Below are 24701 nucleotides of genomic sequence, written 5' to 3'. Positions count from 1 at the left end.
TGCGCACCCCCCTTTTTTATTTAAGTGGAAGGGAAGACAAGCCCAGAGTAGGGAAGTCACCGGACTTGCCAGAGGTCATGATCCATCAGGAAGAGCTGAATCCAGTCCCAGTGTTTTTTTTTTTTTTTTTTTTTTTAAGCATTTGTATATATGTAACAGTTACATGACCGATAAGAACGAACTTTTCACTATCATGAACGTTTTACTGGACAATCAGCCCTGAAAAAAAAAAAAAAGCTTTGCTGTACTCATCAATGGAAAATATTTAGTAAAATCAATAATGAGGTATGCCGCGTCGGGGCTAAAACTGCTCAGGGGATAGTGGCTCTATTTGTGAACTTCACATGATGGTGTACAGTTCTGAACATGAACATTAAGAGTTGAAGTGGATAATGTTTTACTTTACTTTTTTTTTTTTTTTTTAAGATTTTATTTATTTATTAGACAGAGAGAGAGGCAGAGGGAGATGCAGGCCCCATGCATGGAGCCCGACGTGGGACTCGATCCCGGGTCTCCAGGGTCATGCCCTAGGCTGAAGGCGGCGCTAATCCGCTGAGCCACTCGGGCTGCCCTGTTTTACTTTTCTAAGTAAAATCTCGCCTTGCGTGTTCAGGAGTTCATAAATCATCCTAGCCGGGTGCAGAACAGATGCAAGGAATTTAAAATCTGAAAGGCGCCTTGGAGAGCACCATCCAGCTCCCAACCTCACAGAAGCAAAGAGGCTTAGAGAAGATCGCAGTTAAACAGCAATACCGTGTATTCAAAAACAAGGTGCTTTGGCTTTTTCAAGTGTCCCCTTTAAATGCAAAAACAGGGCGCTTCCAGGGCAGCCTGGGTGGCTCAGTTGGTTAAGCGTCTGCTTTCAGCCCAGGGCGTGACCCTGGAGACTAGGGATCGAGTCCCTGCATGGAGCCTGCCTCTCTCTCGGTCTCTCATTAATAAATAAATTAAAAAAAAAAAAAAAGAAGAAGGGCACTTCCAGGCCATGTGCCAGAAAATTCGCAATCTGTCGGTCCTACTTCCCTTTCTAGGTTGAGCTCAATTAAGATTTCGGTAACTACACACAAGCGCAGCCTTTTGAAGGGCGGGCGGGAAAAGTTTACCCGGAGACGCAGGGCGCCCCGCCCCTCGCCCCGCCCCGCCCCGCGCCTGCACCAATAGCAACAGACGCGGCCGCCACCTTTTCCGAGCCCGGCCAATCGGCGGCGTCGCCTCAGCCCGACGGAAGGGGCGGGGCGGCCGTTGCCAGAGAAGCCGCTCGGTGGTTACCAGCTCCGGGTGCACCCGGGCGGGCACGCCTCCGTCCCCAGCAGTTCTAGCGACTCGCCGGCCTGCCACCTTTCTAGCTTCCGCCTGCCGCACTGCCCCCTGCGTCCCGCTCTGTCCCCGCCGACCCAGGGCTGGGGAAGCTCAGGTACGCCGCTCGTGGCTTCCACCGACGTCCGCCGAGCGTTATCTTCGCGGCCCTTCCACAGCCGAGCCGCGACGGGCTGACGTCACGGCGGCGTGCTGACGCAGCGGGAGCGGGGCGGAGCTTGGGCGTGGACGGCTGGCTGGCTGGCGGGGCCCGCGGGCGGGTGGGCCCGGGGTGGGGACGGCCCCGGCGTGCACCGCGAGCTGGGCCTCGGCCGCCGGTTCGCGTGCGTGCCTGCCCGGAAGGCTCTGCGCGGCGCGGGAAGAAGGCGGCGCGGCTGTGGATCCTCGCTGGCGGGGCCGGCCGGCTCGCGTGGCGGCCTTTCTGTTCTCTCGCCCCTTTGGCCGCCTCGTGAGCGACCACCCCGAGTCTGCCAGCCTGTGGCAGGGCCTGCGGCTGCGTTAGCGGCGAATCCCCGGAGTGCTTCTCCGGGTTTTTCTGGGTGTGCAGGCTCTGTGGGAACCCCGTCAAGTGTGTGCGGCCTCGGACCGGGCCCCGCGTCCCTTACCTGCAGGATGACGACCACGTGCCCCCTTGGAGGGGTTGCCCTAAAGGGCCTTGAGTGAGGCGACCTCAGGTTGGAGTATAGGTGGCAGGGGCGCCTGTGGGTCGAGAACGCCGCCGCCACGCCGGCTCTGCGGTTTACGTCTGCTGCTTTTTCTTTTTTCTTTTTTCGATTTTTTTCTGTTTTATTGGCGTTCAATTTGCCAACATATAGCATAACACCCGGTGCGCATCCCGCCAAGTGCCCCCCTCAGTGCCCGTCACCCGGTCACCCCAGGCCCCCGCCCACCTCCCCTTGTTCCAGCAGAGTTTGCCTGTTACTTCACCCATAGGAAGGTTAGGGGTGTTTTTGAATTAATGAGGTTCTTGGAGTAGTTTTAAAAATCGGTTGCTTGGTTAAAGGGACAAACCTGTTTTTTTGTTTTTGTTTTTTAAGATTTTATTTATTTATTCATGAGACGGAGGGAGAGGCAGGCTCCATGCAGGGACCCCGACGCGGGACTCGATCCCAGGTCTCCAGGGTCACGCCCTGGGCCCAAGGCACGTGCTAAACCGCTGAGCCACCGGGGCGTCCCAACCTGTTTTTATTTTTATTCTTTTTTAAGATTTTATTTATTTATTCATGAGAACACACACACACACACACACACACACACAGGCCATGTGCCAGAAAACAGGCAGGGGGAGAGGCAGGCTCCCTGCAGGGAGCCCAACACAGGACTCGATCCCGGGTCTCCAGGGTCAGCCCTGGGCCCAAAGCACATGCTAAACCGCTGAGCCACCGGGGCGTCCCAACCTGTTTTTATTTTTATTTTTTTTTTAAAGATTTTGTTTATTCATGAGAGAGACGGAGAGGCAGGCTCCATGCAGGGAGCCCAACACGGGACTCGATCCCGGGTCTTCAGGGTCAGCTCTGGGCCCAAGGCACATGCTAAACCGCTGAGCCCCCAGGGCATCCCAACCTGTTTTTATAATCAGTTTGCTTTCCTTTTGCTTATAATAAGCGTGTCATGGTCATATCCATAATTCATTAACAGCTAGGTATCCGTTTTCTGTTTCTCTTTTTTTTACTTTCACAGTTCCTTGTGTGCGAATAATACAGTTTTTGTATCCAAAAACCAAAGGTGTGAGAAAGTAGCTTTATCTTGTACAAATGAGTGAGACCCAAGGAGCTGAGTGTAGCAGTGAGGTTGGCAAGACATCTATCTACTCTCTGGGCTCAATTCCTTTCGAAGTCAGTTATGTTCCCTTAGGCTCTGGTTTAGTGACTCTCCCCTTGTGACTACTTTGAAGGTGATTTGTAGTGATCCTGTGAAGAGAAGGTCTTGAAATTGTTTTTAAAAAGTTGGTTCATACAGATAAACTCAGGCCCGCAAATGATTGATTGATTTAAGGAATGGTGGGACTGCCTCGGGATGATTTTTTTAAGAGTAAAAAAGATTTTAAAAAGAAGACCTGGTGGGAAATCAGCTCCAACAATGAGCCAAAGAGACCCTAAGTTAAACACACACACACACACACACACACACACACACAAACAACAAACAAACAGCCCCACCTGTAAGTGCTACTTCATGCCCTTCAAGCCTCCCCACAGCTTTGGCTGGCAAAGGTTATTCTCTGTGTAGAAGAGGCAACTCCGGCCTGCTGTGGCTAAGATTTGTCTGTGTCAGGTGGCTCCAAGGACTGAGAACAGGTGAGTCTGGCCCAGTATTCTTTCATTTTAATGTGCTTTGGGTCCTTAAGGAATCTTGTTCAGGCTACCTGTCCTCTTGAGAAAGAAAAAAATAAGACTTTGAGAAGATTTTCTTCAAACTAATAAGTTATATGTGGTACTTAAAGGGATATACGCTGTCGTTTTCTGGAACAGGTATGTGGAGCAACCTGTCATAGGTCATAGGTACATGATGGTGCTCTGTTCGGTCACTTTCTGTACAGATCTCTTGCTACTTGAATTCCTTCATTGTTTTTTCATGTTTTTATCACCAGGGGAGACAATGTTCGATTTCTTCAAGACTTTCTAGGCAGAGAATATTGGAATTTCATCTCTCTGGGACCCTAATAACCGATTTCAGTGCTCCTACAGTTCTCCCCTCCATAGGCTTGGTCCATTCTCCAAAATACCAATGGATTTATCTTTTAAAGATGCACTTCTGGGACGCCTGGGTGGCTCAGAGGTTAAGCATCTGCCTTCAGCCCAGGGCGTGATCCTGGAGAACCCAGATCGAGTCCCGCATCTGGCTCCCTGAATGGAGCCTGCTTCTCCCTCTGCCTGTGTCTCTGCCTGTCTCTTTCATGAATAAATAAATAAAATGTTTTTAAAAAAAATAAAAAATAAAAAAATAAAGATGCACTTCTGATCTGTTATGATCCTGCTTAAGATGATTTAATGGTCTGTCTTAACCGTTGGGGGAAAAAAAAATCAAGCTTTTGAACTTAGCATGCAGCGACCACTTCAGTGTGTCCAGTCTCCTTCTTTGCCACTTGCCCTGGCAAATCATGTCCCTTTGTGATTCCTTCCTCTTGCTTATACTTGACCCTCTATCTAGATTGCCTTTTTCTCCTCATTTTTACCACACTCACATTGTTTCTGCAGGATTCTGCAATTCTTTAGTAGACTTTGACTAGTGTGTAGAATAATCAGAGAGATGAGCAGCATTCTTATATCTACTTCATATTTTTTGCTGACTATTTCAGTGATTTTTTTCAGGAGAAGCTGTGTGCTTTTGTGTGAAGCCAATGGGAGCTCGTTTTCCAAGAGTTAATGTTTGACAAAACAAATTGAAATCTGTGAGGTTCTTATGCTTTTCTCTTCAGATAGATTAGCTTTAAATATATATTTGTCTGCAGCTGGTTTGTTTACTTAGAACAATCTAGATGCTGAGGAAGGGCATGAACTGGGATCTTTCTTTTCTCTGACTATGGCCAGCATTACAGTCCCTGAACAGCCATCCCTCAAATGCTTGTTGTTGGCCAAAATGGAACATACTTTAGTGAGTGTAGCTGGGTCAGCATAAACGATGACCATGCCTGGAAAAAGGTTTAAGTACATGCCTTTTTGATAGGGGACTGGTAAAGTCATCTCTGTATAGGAAATTTAATTCTTTGAACATTAAAATATATTTAAATTTCTAATCTTTAGGGGTTTGGTTATTAAATATGTATGCAGAATATGTGTCTTTGTTTCATCACCAAGTTGTACAGAAGTACATTTGTCATTTGGCAGTAAATTCCATGTAATTGAAAATGTTTTCTTGTGAAACATCTGCTTTTTCATACAAGGATACATTTGGCTCACTAAAAAGATAGCATTTTTTTTTATAAAGGTAGAACTTTTTATGCTAAAGAAAATTATCGTTGAGCACACATATGTTTTTGGTTATAGTAATATCACAACACAAAAATAATGGAGTGCCTTGGAATCTCTGAACAATTTTTATTCTGGAAAACATTTCTAGATTGTAAGAATATAATTGTTGATAATTTCTATGGAAATATCTGAGACTTGACTTACACTGTTCTCTATGTTTTAGAATAAGTAATGAAGGTAACATTTTTGAATCTCTATTTTTACAATGTGTTCATTTTGTTTACCCTTTAAGAAAATACATAGTTACAGATGATGATGCAGAAAAATGTATTTCATCTTGTGATAAAACTTTTAGAGAATTTGTATAAATAGCTACCAATAGCCCACAGAGCCAAGTAAGAACTCATTTAAAATACTGATCCCAAACTGAATCTTATAAAATATGCCTACAAATTGAAGATCCCTAATCCTCTTACATTTTTGAAAAATTTTTTAAAGATTTTATTTATTTATTTGTGAGAGACACACAGAGAGAGAGGCAGAGTAATAGGCAGAGGGAGAAGCAGGCTCCCTGTGGGGAGCCTGATGTGGGACTCCATCCCAGGACCCTAGGATCACAACCTGAGCCAAGGCAGATGCTCCACCACTGAGCCACCCTGGTGCCCATATTTTTGAACTTTTATTTCAAATATAGGAAACATTTTTCTTTTAATGATTCCCCTAAAAGATGAATCAGTGAAGTGAGTAAGTGAAAAGCAACTGTCTTTATTCATCATGTTAACTGCTCTAAGCCTTGAGTTCTCTCCTTCAATTATTGCTTAGCTTTTATAGGCTTATAGGGGCTAAGGATTCAAATGTAAATAAGATATTCTTTCTTGAGATTCCAATGTACAGAGCAACAAATTTTAAACAAGTGAATGAATAAAAGGTTCTTCTGTGAGTAGTGGGGTAGCTATTGGAACCAAACAGATCAGTAGGTGATAGTACTGTTGATTGCAGTGACTTATCCAGATCATATTCTTCTTCACTCTTAGGTTTGGTTTTTCATTGATTTTGTGTATCCATCTATCTTTTTAATTCTTTAAGACTTCAGATAGCTCAAAATACTTAAAATATTGTTACGCCCTACTAACAGATGTTTCAGATTTGCAGCATTCTAGTAGATCATCTTAGACTATCAGTAGATTAGTTAGCAGTTTCATTTGTACATAAGTTGCTGGTATTTCAAAAATATGAGCATGCTTTTCTTTGGTCTCTATCCTAAATATTTGTTTCTGTGGTGTATAGAACCTTCAGACAAAAATAAATGCATTTTTATAGATACTTTCAAAGTGTCGTTTAAAAATATGAGTAATTTTCAATCTATAATTTCTTCATATCTACTTACAGTATTGAAAATTCTTGAACAAATATATAATACTGATTTAGAAAAATAAATTACAAAGACGTGAAATATCTCTGAAAAATTGCGGAAGATCTTAAATATAGTATTTGATTTTGTATAAATATGATATGAAGTTCAGGGAGACACCATATATTAGAGTTGTGAAAACATAGCTTTAATGATTGCTAAAGCACTAATTCATTACTTAAAATGGAACAGTTCCTTTTTTTTTTTTTTTAAATACTTTATTATTCATTAGAGACAGAGAGAGGCAGAGACATAGGCAGAGGGAGGAGCAGGCTCCCTGTGGGGAACCTGTTGCAGAACTTGATTCCCAGGATACCGGGATCACAACCTGAGCCAAAGGCAGATGCTCAACCACTGAGCCACCCAGGTGTCCCAAAATGGAACAGTTCTGAAGAAATTCATGAGTATTCACAGTTGAAAAATGACATCTCTAAGTTGGAATGAAAATAGTAAAACTTAAAAGTATTATCATCTGTCTATTCATTATCACTAAAGAATATCCTAGATTGAGCTGGGAAATAGGAATGAATTAATTTTGTAAGGTCTACTTTGAAAAGAATAATTTAATCTTATTGTAGCAATTGTTGCCAAATACTCTCAAAGGTATATTAAATTTCTACTATTCTAGGCATACAGAACATACATTTCCTATTGGGTAGATATAATGAAACTAAGGATCAGAGTTACCCATATTTTTATATTTCTTTTCTAGTTTGACTGGATTAAGATATTATAATACTTAAGAAATATATTAATAAAAATTTCTATATTGTGGTTATATGGAAAATAATGGGCCTTTTGGAAACTGTGTATGGAATTGGCAATTGTGGAATGGTTGTGTAATGCAGTTTTGACACTTTCTGAATTAGTATCACAATGAGTAGCGGTTGTAATTTCTATTTTGCCTCTAAAATATTATTCTTTAACATGCTTAGGATTTTTATTTTATAGGGTAATGACAGTAAAAAGAACCTACTGAAATGATAAGTTTAATAACTAAAATATTTCCTAGCTTTCAGCTTAGGAGGAGGAGTCGTTGTGGAAGCCAACTCTAAATCCATTTATCAAATTTATGGAGAAGCCTGCGGTTGATGGAAGTCATTCAGAAGAACTATGTTCTCATTTTACAACTACACCAGAGAATGAACATTTACCACAGGCTGCCAGTGAAAGTCATCTCAGCTGGTATTCTTAATAATGGCAGGAGATATCTAATTTTCTGATTTTACATTTTATGTTTTGTCCATACTGTAAATTATTTGACTGAAATACAGCATTCTCTCAAGAGTATCTTCTTCAAGTCTAGCAGTTCATATATTTATTTAACCTGATTACAAATGTACTAATTTAGCATAATTGGGCTAGTTTTTTGGAATCTTAAAGCATAAAAAATAAATGCCTTATCTATTGAGAATTATTAGAATAATAAGCCTTATAACTAAAGTAAATGAAAATAGAAATAGTATGGAATATTGGAAATGGAGTTGATGAGTACTTATTTACTGTTTATTTGGAACATTGTTATATAACAAATACCTCTCCCATTTTGCTTTCTTTTTTAGAATAAGGTATTCACAGAGTGCCTGAGTGGCTCAGTGTCCAACTCTTGATTTCAGTCAGGTCATGATCTCAGGATCCTTTGCTTGAGCCCCACATTGGGCTCCATGCTTGGTTGGGAGTTGGCTTGAGATTCTCTCTTTCCCTCTCCTTCTCCCCCCCATCCACAAAAATAAATAAATAAATAAAATCTCTAAAAAAAAGAAAGAATAGGGAATACAGTCGCTATTTATATGACTCATTGCTCACCAAAATGACAGTCTTTTTTTAAATTAATTTTTTAAAGATTTATTTATTTGAGAAAGAGAGAGCAGGAGTAGGGGGAGCAGGTCCCTCAGCAGGGAGCCGCCTCAAGGCCTAATCCCAGAACCCCAGGATAATGACCTGAGCCAAAGGCAGATGCTCAACCAATAGAGCCATCTGGGCACCCCATAAAAAGACAGTCTTAAAATACCATTATTGTCACCTTGGTAGTATAATCCAGCTTCTAGTTTAGCATGTTAAAGTGACAGTTATATTTGGTCATATATAACCATTCTTGACTTTCTTCTGCCCATCATTTTTAATAATCGATAACTGTCATATAGCCAGCATCTTACACCTATAACATTAAACAGCAGTAATTAACACAGCCTGCTTTGTGACATAGCCTCCCATCAGCTGTTGATGAGTGATTATATCACGTTTTGTAAAAGAAAAATGCTGGGCAGCCCCGGTGGTGCAGCGGTTTAGCGCCGCCTGCAGCCTGGGGTGTGATCCTGGAGACCCAGGATCAAGTCCCACATCGGGCTCCCTGCATGGAGCCTGCTTCTCCCTCTGCCTGTGTCTCTGCCCCTCTCTCTCTGTCTCTATGAATAAAATCTGAAAGAAAGAAAGAAAGAAAGAAAGAAAGAAAGAAAGAAAGAAAGAAAGAAAGAAGAGAGAGAGAGAGAGAGAGAGAGAGAGGAAGGAAGGAAGGAAGGAAGGAAGGAAGGAAGGAAGGAAGGAAGGAAGGAAGGAAGGAAGGAAGAAAGAAGAAAAAGAAAGAAAAAGAAAGAAAAGAAAAGAAAGAAAGAAAAAGAAAGCTAGCTAGCTGCCTGTTAAAGACAAAATGCTTTCCTATCACTTGGAATTTTATTTATAAATACTGAAAAGGTTCCTTCAAACTAGTTACATGTAGGTTTTGACTTCAAATAACTCTGTTCATATAAAAAATGTAAGTGAAATAGAGTATTCTCAAAAATTTTTTAGACTCAAAAGGAGTTTTGAGATTTGGAGAGCTTTAGTTTTTTGTGTCCCATTTGTTTAGCTTATTGTTCCTCTGGAGGAATTTTTTTGCAAAGAACAGGAAGTTTCAAGAAAGCTTTTGGGAATAAGGTCTAGAAAAATCTTTCGGATTTGGAATAGGGAGAAGAAAGGGAAGTAAAAAAGACACATACATTCTATTAAATAATTACAAAGTAGCACAGTGAAGTATTTCTGTTGGTTTTTGTGTTTACATATCTAAACATTTTAAAAACTATTTTTCTGTGTTTATTAAGTATAGAAAAATAGGGGAGTATAGGAAAAATTTCACAGATTTTCAGTGACAATTTATTGTTACATTTTGGAAGGAGTTTTTGGAACTGTAATATTTAGTTAAACTGTGCTATATTTGCATAAAAAGTATGACTAGTTTATGTGACAGATTTAACTTAAATTTTATTTGTGCATATCTAATTAGTCTAAAGCAAGACAGACTGAATGAAGAGACTGACCTGGAAGCAACATTTAAGGAAGCTGAGTTGGCAACTTGTTCTGTAGAATTATTTTTGCCATTATTTAAGGATACCGTTGAAGAGATTAGTTTTGAAAATGTGAGTACTTATGAAAATCTAATAAAATGGACAGTTAGCATAATACTAATGTATTAACTGCAGTGTTATGTATTAACTGCAGTGTTATGTCTTAATATAGTTATGCTCACATATTGATATTTGATATTAAAAATTGCAGGTTTATTAGTTGTCCTTATTTCTACGTCATTAACTGCAGTTCTTCAAAGATAATCTCAGGCATGCGCTTGTTAAGAGGCTAAGCTAGGAAGTATATAACGTGGTGCTTGACTTCCCTGAAGTTGAACTGGAGAGTCAACATTTTCCAGAGTGACTTTAAAGTAAAATATTCCGTGATATGGGATATATCTATCTTCTATAGTGTTATATGGCATAGAAACCTGTATTCTAAAATTTCAGTGTACTAAAGTTTGAGACAAAAAAAAAAAAATAGATTGTATTCTATTAGCTTTATATAAATAAATGCCTGAAATACTTAGGGCTTAAGTCCTTATTTTGATTTCATTACTTTAATATATGATGTAAGATCCTATTTACTACAAAGAAACTTGGCAAAATTTGCTTTTACTATATGCAAAAATGATTTTGTTACTAGAATAAAGTATTCTTTGATAATAGCAACATTATATTTTAGAAGTGTCTTAATGCTGTATGTTTTAAATTTTTTTTAATGGTGTATCTTAAAATGTGTATGTGGTTCTTATATTTGGTAGGCTAATCTTTTTGCATCCTCTTTGAAGAAGATTTCTAAACAGAAGGAAATATTAACAAAAGAATTAGACACTTTCAAACGTGTAAAACAAGCTTTAGAACATCTTCTTAGAAAGACAGAATCCCAACAAGTAAGGAACCCTAAGCACTAATCTAATAGATACATTTCTCACTTGACGGATTTACTATTTCTGAAACTGTAGAAATTGAATTATTGGCATATTTGAAATGGAAATAATTCTTGAATTTTTGTTTGAAATGGCAATCATTAAACCAAACCTTATTCTTAACATTTCACAAATAGTTCTACGTAAAAACAGCATGTTTATAAGTACTTTGAGTATTTTTTATCCCCAAATTTTTCATTGTTTGTCATATTTCATTTTAGCTGATCACAATAAAATTTTCTTAGAATTGAAGTTCCTTTGTATGATTGCATTCATACATTCATTTATTTTGGGGGGTAACAGTTTGTTGAGAGATAATTCACATACCATACAATTCACCCACTTAAAGTGTACAATTCAGTAGTTTTTAGTATATTCCCAGAACTGTGCAGTAATCACCATAGTCAATGTTAGAGCATTTTCATCACCACAAAAAAGAAACCCCACATCCTTTAGAAGTTTGCCTACCTCCCAACCCCACCCATCCCTCCTTACCCTATTATCTACTTTCTGTTTTTACAAATTGCTGACTCTACACAGTTCATGTACATAGAATCATACAAAATGTGGTTCTTCATAACCAGCCTTTCATTTAACACAATGCCTTCCAAGGTTCATCCATGTTATAGCACATGTCAGTACTTCGTTTCTCTTTATTACTGAATAATAATATTTCATTGTAGACCTATTCCATTTTTATTTGTCCGTTCCTTAGATATTTGGGTTGCTTCTGCTTTTTGGCTGTTACGCATAAAATTGCTGTGAACATTTATTTACAAGTTGTTTATACCCAAGAGGAATGGAAATTTGTGTATGCCAAGCAATTCCACTCTGTACCTTTGCAGAGCCCAAAAGTGGGCTTCATGCAGTCCATGAGTCCTCTGAAATTGTTTGTGCAGTTATTCATTGTATGCGCATGGTATAAATGCTTTTGGGTGAAAGGAATTCATAGCTTTTTCACATTCTCAAGCAGGAGTCTGACTCTCAAAATGAATAAACATTTTTCTTTGTTCTCATTTAAAATGTCTACATAAAATTCTTTTACTAACATGCTGTAATTCTTTAAAAAAATTCTTACTTGCTAGAGTTAAGGTTTTTTATATTTTTTACCTATTTATAAACAGCACAATGAGCTTCCTTAGTATACACGATTTTTGTGGGTTTTGTGTCACTGGATTGTACCGTCTGAGATATTATTTAGAAATGAGTATATAATCAATTTCATAACCTGTGGACAAAAAGTGATTTGGAACACTTAGGCAAAAATCCATCTGATGACTTTTTAAAAAATCTGAAGTGGCATGATGGTTGTCCATATTAGTTTCTAAGTGATGCTTATTCTTTCTACTTTTTTATGTAGAGAAATATGTTTGTCAATACTGATTTATAACATTTTTTTTCATAGGCAGGGGACAGTTTATCCAGCATGTTAGAGAAGCTAACTCATAATGAAAATGAAAATACTGTAAGTCTTTTTATACTTGGTGTCTACTCTGACATTTTTATTTATAACTAGCCAACATTAACCATATTGTGATATTTTTAACTCTTACATTATATTTGCTGAAGAATCTTAAGAAGAGGGTACTTGAAAAGGAGACCTACATTCAAGAACTTTCTTGTTTGTTTCAGAATGAAAAGGTAAGCAAATTTTGAGCTTAATTCATCATCTTTTCTTAATATTGACTCCCTCTTTTCCTTTTTTCCCATCCTGGCCCCCATATCCTCAGAAATAGACACAGAAAGGTTTTTATATTTGGATATTTTACAAGTTTTCTTAAAGTTTCTTTTTAAAAGATTCTTATGGTATTTAAGTCAGGGTAATTGGCATAAATCACTATACATAGGAACTATGAATAAATTTGTATTTCAATTGGGCAGCCCAGGTGGCTCAGCGGTTTAGCGCAGCCTTCAGCCCAGGGCGTGATCCTGGAGATCCAGGATTGAGCCCCACATCAGGCTCCTTGCATGGAGCCTGCTTCTCCCTCTGCCTGTGTCTCTTCCGCTCTCTCTCTCTCTCTCTCTGTGTCTCTCATGAATAAATAAATAAAATCTTAAAATTGTATTTTTAATTTTAGTATAAATTAAGGAATTTTAGGGTTTGTAGGAACATTTTAGATATAATTTACTTAAAATAGGTAAGAATTTTTAAAAGATTATCAGGAGCCATTAAATAAAAGGGGAAATGGGGAAAATAGCCCCATGGTTTTATATAAAATTTATAATGGGGGAGGTCATGGTTAATGTAAAGTGGTATTTTTCTTATGTCAACTTTTTAGATCATGTCTAAATATGGATAAAGTTAGAGATTATGAAGAAACATATCAACACTTCTTTTTGTTTGTTTTCTCTGTTACAGGCAAATGCTTTGAAAGCAAACCGTTTTTCACAGTCAGTGAAAGTAGTACATGAACGACTACAGTTCCAAATTCATAAAAAGGAAGCAGAGAATGATAAATTAAAAGAATACATAAAGGTTATAAATATTCAGTCATTTTTATAGTTTAAGTGATAAAATTAATGAACAAGTATAAAGCCCTTCCTTAGTTCTGGAATTCAGTGGTTTTGGAAGAATTCAATTTAAGTGTTGCCATGGGAAATACATATTTGAGGCAAATCTTAAGATTTCTGGCCTATCTAGAGATTTGGTCCTAAAATCCCAAGATAAAAATGGTTTCTCTCTTTAATACTAGAGTAGGAAGGATTTATAGAGCTTTTAAAAATCTTTTTCATTATATAGTTAATTGATGTTTATTGTGAAAAATATGTTAAGTATAAAAGAGAAAATTAAAATAACTTAAAAACACTGAAACCGTTATTAATATCTTGGGATATAATGTCTGTTTGCAAAATCTACACATAAATACATACTTTTAGTAGGCATTCGGTATATGTTTATTATTTTTGTGTTTGTCACTAATGGTAGCAACTTTAAAATTACTTAGCTTTGGTGTTTAGAAAACTGAGTAACATTCTTGTGATGCAGTTTTTTAAGCAATGTAAGTAAGGGGAATATTTTGCTTTAAACTCAGTGGTTTCAATATTCTTCTGGAAGCTTCACTAGCTTCACTAGCTTCACTTTGAAATAAGAATTTGAGGTTGCTATGACATGACACAAGCTAACTAGATCTATTGTCATTATTTTTGCCAAAAGAAAAAAAGCAATGTTCTCACTTGGAGAAAAGAAGTGTACAAAGATAACTCCTATTAAGTGTGAGGACATCTGTATTAAATTTCTGTTTGCTTTGCGCTCCTGAATCATAGCAGATGTTTGCAACCTACGACATGTTTCAAGACTGCACTGGGGATGTTTGGGTTTTTTTTTTTTTCCTTCAAGGACGAAAAACTTTTGCCCAGTAAGGAGACATTTAGCAGGCTGACAGAGAATGTAAGTTTTGTCCTTTGTCTTCTACAAGATCTTAAGCACTTCCCCCAAGGACTCCCTGTGCCCTTTGCATAGGTGACCTAGGGCATTACAGATGAACTAGAGTTGATATTGCATTACTGTACCATAGTAAATACAATAGAATACATGTAATTTAACACCTCAGATAATCATCTATCACAATTTATCTTACACAAGTTTTAATTATGTCCTCAAATAGCAGTTGGGGAAGTTTTTGAAAGTATTTTCTTCAGTTTAAAAATGAAGTGATTTTTTAAAGTTAACAATTTTCATATGATCATTTAAAGAATATAAGACTAAAATCTTAAGATTTTGCCATGATATTCTGCTAATACTTTGAGTTTAAATTCTTTTACAAGAATCCTATTATTCAGAAATAATTACAAGAAGTTGCATTAGATTACTGATTTTTCTACCTTCCCTTTAACACAAATTTTGGAACTTAAGGCATTAAATAATTGGAGGGGCTCAGAGTTTAGTTCTTTGATTTAGGTTTCACAAGATTCTTTTGGGAGTACAATGATAATGAACTCAATTTGGCAATATAAATCTCATTTAATATTTTAGTATTGACTCAATTGAGTCAATTCATTATATTAGGTCTCTAAAAAATTTAAATTACATTGTAGTTCTCTGAAAAGTAGCCCAAAGATACTTTAACCCATTTTTCTTTCCAGATCCTCATAATATAACAATTAGGGATAGAATGTTTTCACTATTTAGAAGACACTGGATAATTATCTTCATAATATGCAGCATGTAGAGTTTTTTGGAAATAGGGAAGGCAGATAGTTGACTTTAAATGGGTGTCCATTCATTTGGCAAAAGACTGTGAAGAGTTGTTTATTTTGAGACGATAAAAATAATTGGGAGAGTTTAGTATACTCCCTAACAGTGCTCAAATGTGGGATAGGCTAAATCTAGTGAGAAAGTCCTGACTGCAACCTTGTTCCAAAAAATTTATTTTACCTTTGGTGTTTAAAATGGTTAATTACTCAAAGTGTAGCAGTTATTCACAGTGTGCTGATGACACCCTGTGGTTTCATAGAGGAATGACAGCCGTATTTCCTGTGGAGTCTTAAGTAGACTTGTACTGTTCTTGGGCTTACTTGTTTTCCCTCAACTACTTATTAAAACATTTCATGTGAATTTTTAGTTTAAGTAGATTTCTAAAGACTAAGAGTATTTTGCTGCTTCTCTTAATTTACTGAGTTCACTTTTCAAAGAGGGCTAGTCTTAAATCTTATTTAATATGTACTTCTCAATCTAAATTTAAATGGAAGTTAAGAAACACAGTTTTTGTTGATCATGGAGTTAAATAGAAAAACCTAGTTATTTACTGTGACTCCTTTGATTTTTTTCATTAATATGATTGTCCAAGAAATATTAAACTAGAACCTAAATTCTGTAATAATTTAGCTTTTTTTTCAGTACTACACAACTTTCAAAAAATGGAAAAGTATTAAAATCTCAGGTCTCTAAATTCTTAGGTATTTCAGAGTCAAATACTTTAAATACAAAATCTGAAAATGATTTGAAATAAAAGCATGAAAATTATCACACTGAATTACATATATCATCCACCCAGCCTAATATTCTATTTCTAGTTATGTCACAAAGAGATATGTAAGGAAACAGTCTACATCTTTTGTCATCTATAGATGTCAGTCATATGTTGTTTAAGCCTTTATCATTTCAACTAAAGAGTCCTAACATATGCAGGGAGCTACTGATTCCTTTGAGCTTTGTGTATTTTGTTTGGATTGTTTCCAGTTCAATTATGGTTTTTTTGAACTTCAGTAACTAGTATGATGTATATATAATATTCTAGATCTGGAATTTTAATAAGTTCTAGTTAATTAAAAAGTTTTTAAAAATTGCTTGTACCATAATCACCAATATTAATATCTTTAAGAGTAGGATTAGTTTTATGTAGGCTTACATATTTTAAATTTGCATTCTATAGCTGATTATAAATAAACATTGGGAAACCACGTTTCTTTACTGTTTTGCTTTTTATTAATCCTATGATTAATTTTTTGATAAAATCTATGGAAGATTATTTATGTATTTTTACAATGTTTACACAAACATTGGAGTTCTAAAATAATTTAAGTACTACTAATATATTTTTAGAGCTTGGAAACCAAGATAGCTGAATGGAACTTACAAGTGAGGAAGAATAAGCATGAAGCTGTAGCAATGAAAGAATCAAGTAGGCAAAAAACTATAGCTCTAAAAAAGGCATCTAAAATTTACAGACAAAGGCTTAAACACTTTACTGGAGACATGGAAAACCTTACCTCCCAAATTAGAGATCAGGTAAGTATATACATTCTTTCTTAATGTAGTTAATATCATAATGCTTAATATCATAATGCTTAATATTAATGCTTAATATCTTAATGCTATTGATACTAGAAAAACTTTATTCACACTCTTTTGCTTAGACTTTATTTTGAAAGATTACATAAAGTGTCACTTGCATATTGAATTATATCAGTATTTTCTTGGGAACTTTATTAAAGGATCTGTTAAGTGTGTCCCAAAACATCTAGGGTAAACTAAGGGTAACACTTCATACATATTCTCCCTTGGAAATGGACAATGTACAATCGCATATTAAAAGTCCTGAGGAGGCCTTCAGTAAAAGTAAAACAGTATGACCAAGAGTTTTGAACTCAGAGTTTCTTACCACTTATTTAACCACAGAACTCTTGTTTTACCCACAAAACAACTCTTGGAACTGGTTCTAAGGAACACCAGTTTGGGAAATGCTGATTTATGTTACTAGACCATATGATTGTATTCAGTAATTCACTTCATTTGAACTCTGTAATGCACTTAAAGCCATTCACTGACGTAAACACACCATGTGAAAGTTATCGTTGGGTGTAGTACAAAGTTGAAAACTTGACTTAGTGCTTTGTTGTTTTTGATGAATTATATTTATTCAATTAGCAATTAACAAAATATTTACTCTCTTTAATGTCTCACGAGTAGTCCACCTCTTAAGATCTGATATTAAGGCTTATAGAATTATTAGAGGCTTTTAGAAATGAAAGTGGACTTGCATAAACTCTTGTATAAACAAAGCAACTTCATATTTTATAAGTTTGAGTGTTAACACTTAAAGATGAACTACATTCAGAAGAATTTAACTAGAGAAATAGAATTGAGGACTAAGTTCAAAATCTAGGCAGTCATAAGATCTAGTTGAATGCCTGAAAATATTGAGTGGTAAGAGCTAATCGAGTCATTAACATTCTTGAGACATTATTGTTTAAATAGCATCATGTCACCCATAACCCAGATCATGGTACAGGAAGGCGCATCTGCTTTATATCTAGTGACTTTGGTTGAGGTACTTAACCTCTCTAAGATTCCATTTCCTCATCTATAAAATAGGAGATAATATTCCCATCTCATATGATTGTAGGGGTGAATAAATGAGAAAATATATGTTAAAGCACAGTGCCTAGCCATCCTACATTTTTACCATGTTAACCTCCTTTCTATTCCTCTAATGTGGAGAGTTTTATTGTTTGCTATTATCTCCAGCTGTAGTGTTCTTCTTGGATTCACAATAGCTGGTGTTTTTTGTTTTGTTTTGTTTTATCATTCAGGTATATTTTTAATGGACATCTCTTCAGAGGAGCTTTCCAATTTCTAAATATTTTTACATTATAGTATATTGCCCAACTTATCCTTCGTATATATATGGCCCAACTTATATACTTCATAGTGTAAATTAAAATTCACTTTATATAAAATATGAAAACAGAATACTAGACTTTATTCAATGTATCAACAATATTACTGTAAAAAAATGTAAACCAATAAAGTCTTGCACATTGTAGATGCTCAACAAATGGCTTGTTCTGTGACTGGAATGATGGAAGGACAGAAAGAAGCCCCCAATAAGTACTGACTGCTATCATTATTACTTCTGAGTCTTTTGATTAATAATTATTGATATTGTTGTCTTCCCAGTGAGTTTGTTGTTCTCTAGAATGTAGACAGGGACACAATAACTATAGCTCACCAGGTGGGTTATAAAGAGTAGATTCATTTGACAGTTACTTGTTGAGAGTCTTCTGTGTGTCAGGCACTATTCAGGGTCCTAGCAATGAACAATACAGACAAAAATCTCTACCTCTGGGAGCTCACATTCAAAGTGGAATAGCCACCACAATAATCTTCATCTCTTTGCTGACGATAATGGTGTTTGAAGGTCAGCAGGGGTGACCTCTACAAAGCAGCTTGACATCATTATAGCTACAATAAATAAGGCTCCATTACTTAATGCTGTGGAATTATGGAATTTCAGAAAGTTTCTGTATATATCATAGAGGGCTTCTTGTCTGATGCTTATGTAGTGTTAGCATTTTCCAAATATAGAATGCAAAATGAAAAGTTCAGGAAATAGGAAGGAAGTTATCTTCATTAATTATGAAAGGTTGATAAAAATAGTTATATTAACACCCTTAAAATGTTGTGTTGCTACTGCTGCTACACACATATAAAACAATACTAATATAAAGATTTTATCAGCATTTACTTTAAAAGTTTCCTATATTCAGAGTTGTACACTAAAATTTTCTATATCAAAAGCCCCATTCTTTATAGGATACGGGTTTCCTTGTTTGTATTGTATTTGTGTTTAGAGCACAAAACCAAAGTGTTATTCAATTACAAGATGAGTACTTGATGTATTTTTTAGGAAGCCAAGCTGTCTGAAACAATTTCAGCTTCCAATGCCTGGAAAAGTCATTATGAGAAAATTGTAATAGAAAAAACTGAATTGGAAGTTCAGATTGAAACAATGAAAAAGTAAGAAAAAAAATTTAGAATCTTTTTATGGTTTAGTAAGAAGTGTTTTCTGTTCGTTCCTCTTTAAGCAGTTTGCGTTTTGGTTCTTCTGGGTTACATGTGGAGAAGTTTGTCCGTATGATTTGATGTTTTTGCTATTTATAATTTTAAAAACTTTTATTCTATTCTAAAAATACAATAAAATGATTACCCATTGAAAAGTGCCTTGGTGTTCACATTTTGAACTTTGTAGGTTAGTATTTTGAATTGGATTTGTGTCACCTGTTATTTGTAGTAATTGTTAATGCTATTTTATCTTAAAATGGAAGTGATATTTCTCTACTAATTAAGAATGTGAAAATAAGAGTATATAATGGAGCTTGCAATAAAAAAACACAAATGCTTTCAAAATCTGAAAAACTATTGTTCCTTAAAGTGCCTTAATTGCATGACAAAGAAAGTCAATGAGTAAAAATGCCTATCTTTTATGCTTTGAAATTTATTATTGATAAACTATGAACCCTGCACATTTGTTTTTAAATGTTTTATTTTCTGTATATCCTCTTCAATTTTATCATTGTAAGCTAGCATGGATAATGCTAGCTTCTAAAGGTGAGTTACTGTCTCACTTGATCCTTTTATTTAACCTTGGCTTTCAGGTTGTGTATATGTGTGTGCATATGTGTGAATGAGAGACAGATGTACCAAGGATGACAGTTCAGACATTTTGGAATAGCAAAGAGAATGTTGTGTAATTTTTCATTGGCATCATTAATGAGTAATTATTGCTAATCAAGGTTACTGAAGTAGTAACCTGGTAGATAATTGCTTCCTGTTCACCTTGTTCTGTGACTTGTCCTAACTTTTAAAAAAGCGTACCCTACCAACCTAATTTCAGAAATGCACTTAAAAAGCATTATTTGAATGAAAGTTTCCATGACTTTTATAAAACATATCCTCTATCTCATAAAGGCAAATTACTAATCTTTTGGAAGACCTAAAGAAAGTGGAAGACCTTGGAAAAAATTCTTGTGAAGAAATTCTTAGAAAACTTCACTCAATTGAATATGAAAATGAAACTCTGAATCTTGAGAATACAAAATTAAAGGTAACGTGTGTTCTGGGGTGAAGGCTGGCTCCGTTGGTGCAGCATGCGACTCTTGATCTTGGGGTTGTGAGTTTGAACTCCACATCGGGTATAGAGATTACTTAAAAATAAAATCTTTAAAGAAAAAGGTAATGTGTGTTCGCATGTGTGTATGTGTATGTATAGTCTAATGACAATTCAGTAGAGGTAGCTGAAAATGATAGCATGCTTAGGATAATGCTCTTATGTCATTTTGTCCTTTATGTTTGTGAGGATATTAGAGTGTCAATATAATATGCAACTTCTAAAACTACATATATATCATATCTATATATCTATATATATACATATAGACACACATATTTGTATATAGATTTTTAAGTGTTTATAGATGTATACACAGAAACATTTTAAAGTTGTTTTCAGTAATATTACATAAGATTTATGAGGTTGAACAGCTGTCTTGACTTTTAAAAAATTTGTTCTCCAATTTTAGCCATTGAATCATCCAAAATTACATTAACTTTAATGCATAAGATTTTTTTCTAGGTGTCATGGTTACGATAGGATATAACCTCAGGCCTGGTCTGTTTGAAACCAGAAAGTATGTTCCTGGCTGCTTCATAACCAGAAAGAATTTTCCAACTTAATCAAATCCAAGGGGTGATTGGTTTGTATGTGTACCGGAGGAAAAAATGGGGAAGAAGCTTTTGTACTTTCTGAGAAAAAAAAAAAAAATTTGAGTTCTCAATTAGAGATACATGTAACTGGATGAGACTTGATTAAAGATGATGGCATCATTTTCAGTTCTTTAATACTATTTTTGGAGGATAGTAAACAGAACACAGAAAAGAATCCATGTAAAGAAGGCCAGACTCGGCAGGAAGCCGATACAGCATCAGAGAACCAAGCCTCTTTTTTAGATCTCTCCTCTGCCATTCCTGGGTTATGACCCTCATGACCCAAAATAACTGCTGGAGCTCCAACCATCATAACCAAGTTTCAAACAATAGAATTGAAAGGGGGAAAAGATGAGTTATACTACCCCATCTCCTTTATTTCATCTCATCCTTCACCTCCTCTTAGGGAGACTGACTTCCTACAAGCTCCATACCACTCTACTCCTCTACTTATACAGGCGCATGACCCCTGCTAGGTACAAGGGAGACCAGGGAATGTAGTCTTCTAGTGATCCTAGGCTCTCGCCAAATATGAATGAATACTCCTTATTTCCTGCAATTTGTTCATGTTTTCCTGTATCTATTCCTATAGTTTTACTGTATTTACAGTTTGGAATCATTTTTCCTAGTATCAAAGACCTACCTTAGTTCACCTCAAATGCTATTTCCCTCCAGTCTTTTCAATTAGGATGAATTTGTCCTTATAAACTCCATCTTTGTATGCCCAGAATGTCCAGGGAAGATGTGACATACATTTAGCTCTTCATGAATATTTATTGAATGAATGCTTAAAATGTTTATCTTGGAAGAGGAAGCAATTTTATTTATTATGTTTATTTTCTCACTTTCCTTGATAACCTTCAGAAAGAAAGGATTAGAATAATATTTCATCAATTATAAATCTAATTTTTAATCACATGGCAAATGGAATTAATTTTAAATTACATAGTATAAAAATCATTGGGTTAAAGTTTACATTTTATATTCTATTAATAATTCAGAGACATGTATTTTTAATGCATTATTCTCTGGATTTTTGTTTAAGGAAAAAAACCTAGGTGTGTTTGGCATGTGCTTCTGCAATGTAAAAATTGCTGAGGTGTTGTACTTAGTTACTTTTAATGACTTTAGGGTAATTTTAACTTTTAATGTTTCAAATGAAAAAAGAATCTAGCTAATGTTGTTTCTAAGACCCAGTGACCTCTTTTCTTAAAATTGCAAGAGTCTATTTGGATGGCTGTAAGTTCTACTTGTTCATTATAAAGAGTTGAAAAAAAAACCTAGAAAAGCATAAAGGGAAATACTTAAAAATCACTTGTAATCTCACAACTGAAACTTAAATTATTTTTAGCATATAATTTTGGACTACTTCCAGGTTTTTGCTACTATCAGTAAAAATATGGGTAGTTTCTTTGAGTTTTTGCATATCTATTTTCTTAGGATAAATTTCTAGAACTGTAATTACATGGGCAAAAGGAGGCTCATTTTTAGTGTTGGTGTTATGTATTTCCAAATTACCCATCTAAAATGGGCCCCTATATTTTTTCCAGTAGTAGACAATTTTAAAACAAATCTCTTCAAATTCAGTAGGTAATCTCAACTAGTGTCGGGGCTTTAAGTACCATCTGTATCCTGGGGGCTCTCAAATTTATATTTCTACCTCGCCCCTGAATTCCAGACATATATTCTACTGCCTACTCGAAATCTCCACTTGGATATTTAATAGGTATCTCAAAGTTAGCATGTTTAAAATAGAACTCCTCTATTGCCCAGTATAGCTCATCCTACAATTGTCCTCATGTCAGTTAACGGCAGTCATCTGTGCTTATACCCGGTGTCATCGTTGACTCCTTTCTCCCACCTGCTTCTAGTCTGTCAGTGGATCTACTTCACATAGATGTAGGATTTGACTGCCTCTCTCCAGCACCACTGCTTTTGTCCTGGGTTAAGCCACCATCATCTCTCATAGTTACAGTAATTTCCTGAGCCCACTTTACTTCTGCCCTTGCCCCTGCAGTCAGGTTTCAGAGCTGCAGCAGAGTAGTTCTCATAAAAATGTAAGTCAGACCATGTCACTGCTCCACCCAGAACCCTCCAATGATATCTGGTTAATAAACACCTAAGAAAGCATTGTTGCATCTGGCTTTCCAGTACTCCGCTGACTTCATCTCCTTCCATTTTCCCCTTCATTCTCTCCCTTCCTGCACATTGACCTTCTTGCTGGTTTTGCCCTAACTGGCCAGAGTGTCTCCCACAGTTGCTTTTCTCTGTGAGAATTCTCTTTCCCTAAAGAGCCACACTACTTCTTAGTGTTTGCTCAGAAGTCCCTTTCTCGGGAGGTCTCCCCGGCCCATCCCCAATATCCAGCTTTTGTGTAGGATACATCTTACTTCACATTCTTGTTTCTGTTCATCTATCCATCCCCTTTTTGTCTGTCTATATGCAGAGTACATAAGCCCTATTAAGGAAAAGATTTTTTGGTTCCTTTTTCATTAATAGAAGAATATCCAGTGTCTAGAGCATTTTTCAATAACTAGTGAACATTTTTTCATGTATTTATTGATCATTTACATTTCTGCCTTTATAAATTACCTACTCATTGTCCTTTATATGTCTTCTTTTCTAATTAATTCATAAGAACTCTGTATTAAGGGTATTAATCCTTTGTCATAATTTGTTACTATTTTTAACATTTTGTTTGCCTCTTAAATTTTGAAGAGGCAATGAAGTTTGGAGAGATATATTTACACATATGTGTGGATGAATTTTTTTTTTCTTTTATGGCTTCTGCTATGTCTGTCACATTTCTGCATATCTTACAAGTAGAAGCACTGACTGCCTGCAATCCAGACTATCATTTCAAGGATGTTTGTATAGCGAGCATCCTTGGAAGACAGCAGTGTTTTCTTATCAAACAGTAGACGTGCTTACTGCCTGATGCGAGATCTGGGCTCCCTAAACTTGGGGTTGCTCCTCTGCAGTGATCTCACTATGTGTGCAGGTGTCATCTGGCCCTCACTGTGTTGCCCTGGGGGAACTGGGGCTTAGGAAACAAATGCAAATCTGACAACTGGCTACTGCTATTGCTGTAATCAAGTTTTGTGTCTCTGACTCAGGAGTCTCATGTCTTCTGCTAGCATACAGATTCCCAAATCTGTGTGTTCCAGGTAACTTATCAACTTGGAAGGCAAAATCTCAAACCCTTACAGTGTTTGATATTTTCTTTTGATTTTATGCTTAGTAGGGTTGCAATCCTAAAATCAAAATTTTAGTAGTATCCTCTGTGAAAATTTTTGACTTTATTTTAAAAATATAAATAAATATAAAAAATTATGTTGGAGATAAGTAGTTAATCTATTTTCTTTCTATTAGTTAACAGTCATTACCATTATTTAGTGATCCATATTTTCCTCATTGGTTTAAAAATTCAAACTTTATCATATACTAAATATAATTTTAGTGTATTTTTCTGATTTTGTTCCATTAACCTTTATATTCTTATGTTGGTATCCTAAAATTTTTAGTTCTTTGTACCTCTTAAAATCTGATAAGTACTGAGATTTTCTACCTTAATATTCCTTTCAGAATTAGCCTTTCCCATTTATTTTTCTGTATGAGTTTTATCTTTTTTTATTTTTATTTTTTTAAAGATTTTATTTATTTATTCATTAGAGACACAGAGAGAGAGAGAGAGGCAGAGACACAGGCAGAGGGAGAAGCAGGCTCCATGCAGGGAGCCCGACATGGGACTCGATCCCAGGTCTCCAGGATCACGCCCTGGGCTGCGGGCGGCGCTAAACCACTGCGCTACCAGGGCTGCCCTCTGTA

At 36.2% G+C, this 24701-nt stretch overlaps 1 protein-coding gene across 10 annotated transcripts in view; it reads left to right on the top strand.

Moving 5' to 3' along the window:
• The window catches only part of ODF2L (outer dense fiber of sperm tails 2 like), a 179576-nt gene that overhangs the window by 141480 nt on the left and 13395 nt on the right, over positions 1 to 24701 (top strand). For 5 of the 10 annotated variants that reach the window (XM_077905302.1, XM_077905301.1, XM_077905305.1 and 2 more), the window contains 9 exons: positions 7652 to 7824; positions 9899 to 10031; positions 10724 to 10852; positions 12294 to 12353; positions 12458 to 12529; positions 13248 to 13364; positions 16431 to 16616; positions 19018 to 19127; positions 20079 to 20214. In XM_077905302.1, coding sequence (XP_077761428.1) covers positions 7712 to 7824; positions 9899 to 10031; positions 10724 to 10852; positions 12294 to 12353; positions 12458 to 12529; positions 13248 to 13364; positions 16431 to 16616; positions 19018 to 19127; positions 20079 to 20214 — 1056 coding nt within the window. In that variant the 5' untranslated portion in view covers positions 7652 to 7711. Of the gene's footprint in view, positions 1 to 1186; positions 1415 to 1733; positions 3615 to 7651; positions 7825 to 9898; positions 10032 to 10723; positions 10853 to 12293; positions 12354 to 12457; positions 12530 to 13247; positions 13365 to 16430; positions 16617 to 19017; positions 19128 to 20078; positions 20215 to 24701 lie in introns of those variants that run through there. The other 5 variants (XM_077905303.1, XM_077905304.1, XM_077905306.1 and 2 more) reach the window with 5 other exon arrangements.

The sequence above is a fragment of the Canis aureus genome, chromosome 8, assembly GCF_053574225.1.
Source record: "Canis aureus isolate CA01 chromosome 8, VMU_Caureus_v.1.0, whole genome shotgun sequence".
NCBI lineage: Eukaryota > Metazoa > Chordata > Mammalia > Carnivora > Canidae > Canis > Canis aureus.
Note: the sequence above shows the minus strand (reverse complement) of the source record. Positions and strands in the feature narration are given on the sequence as shown.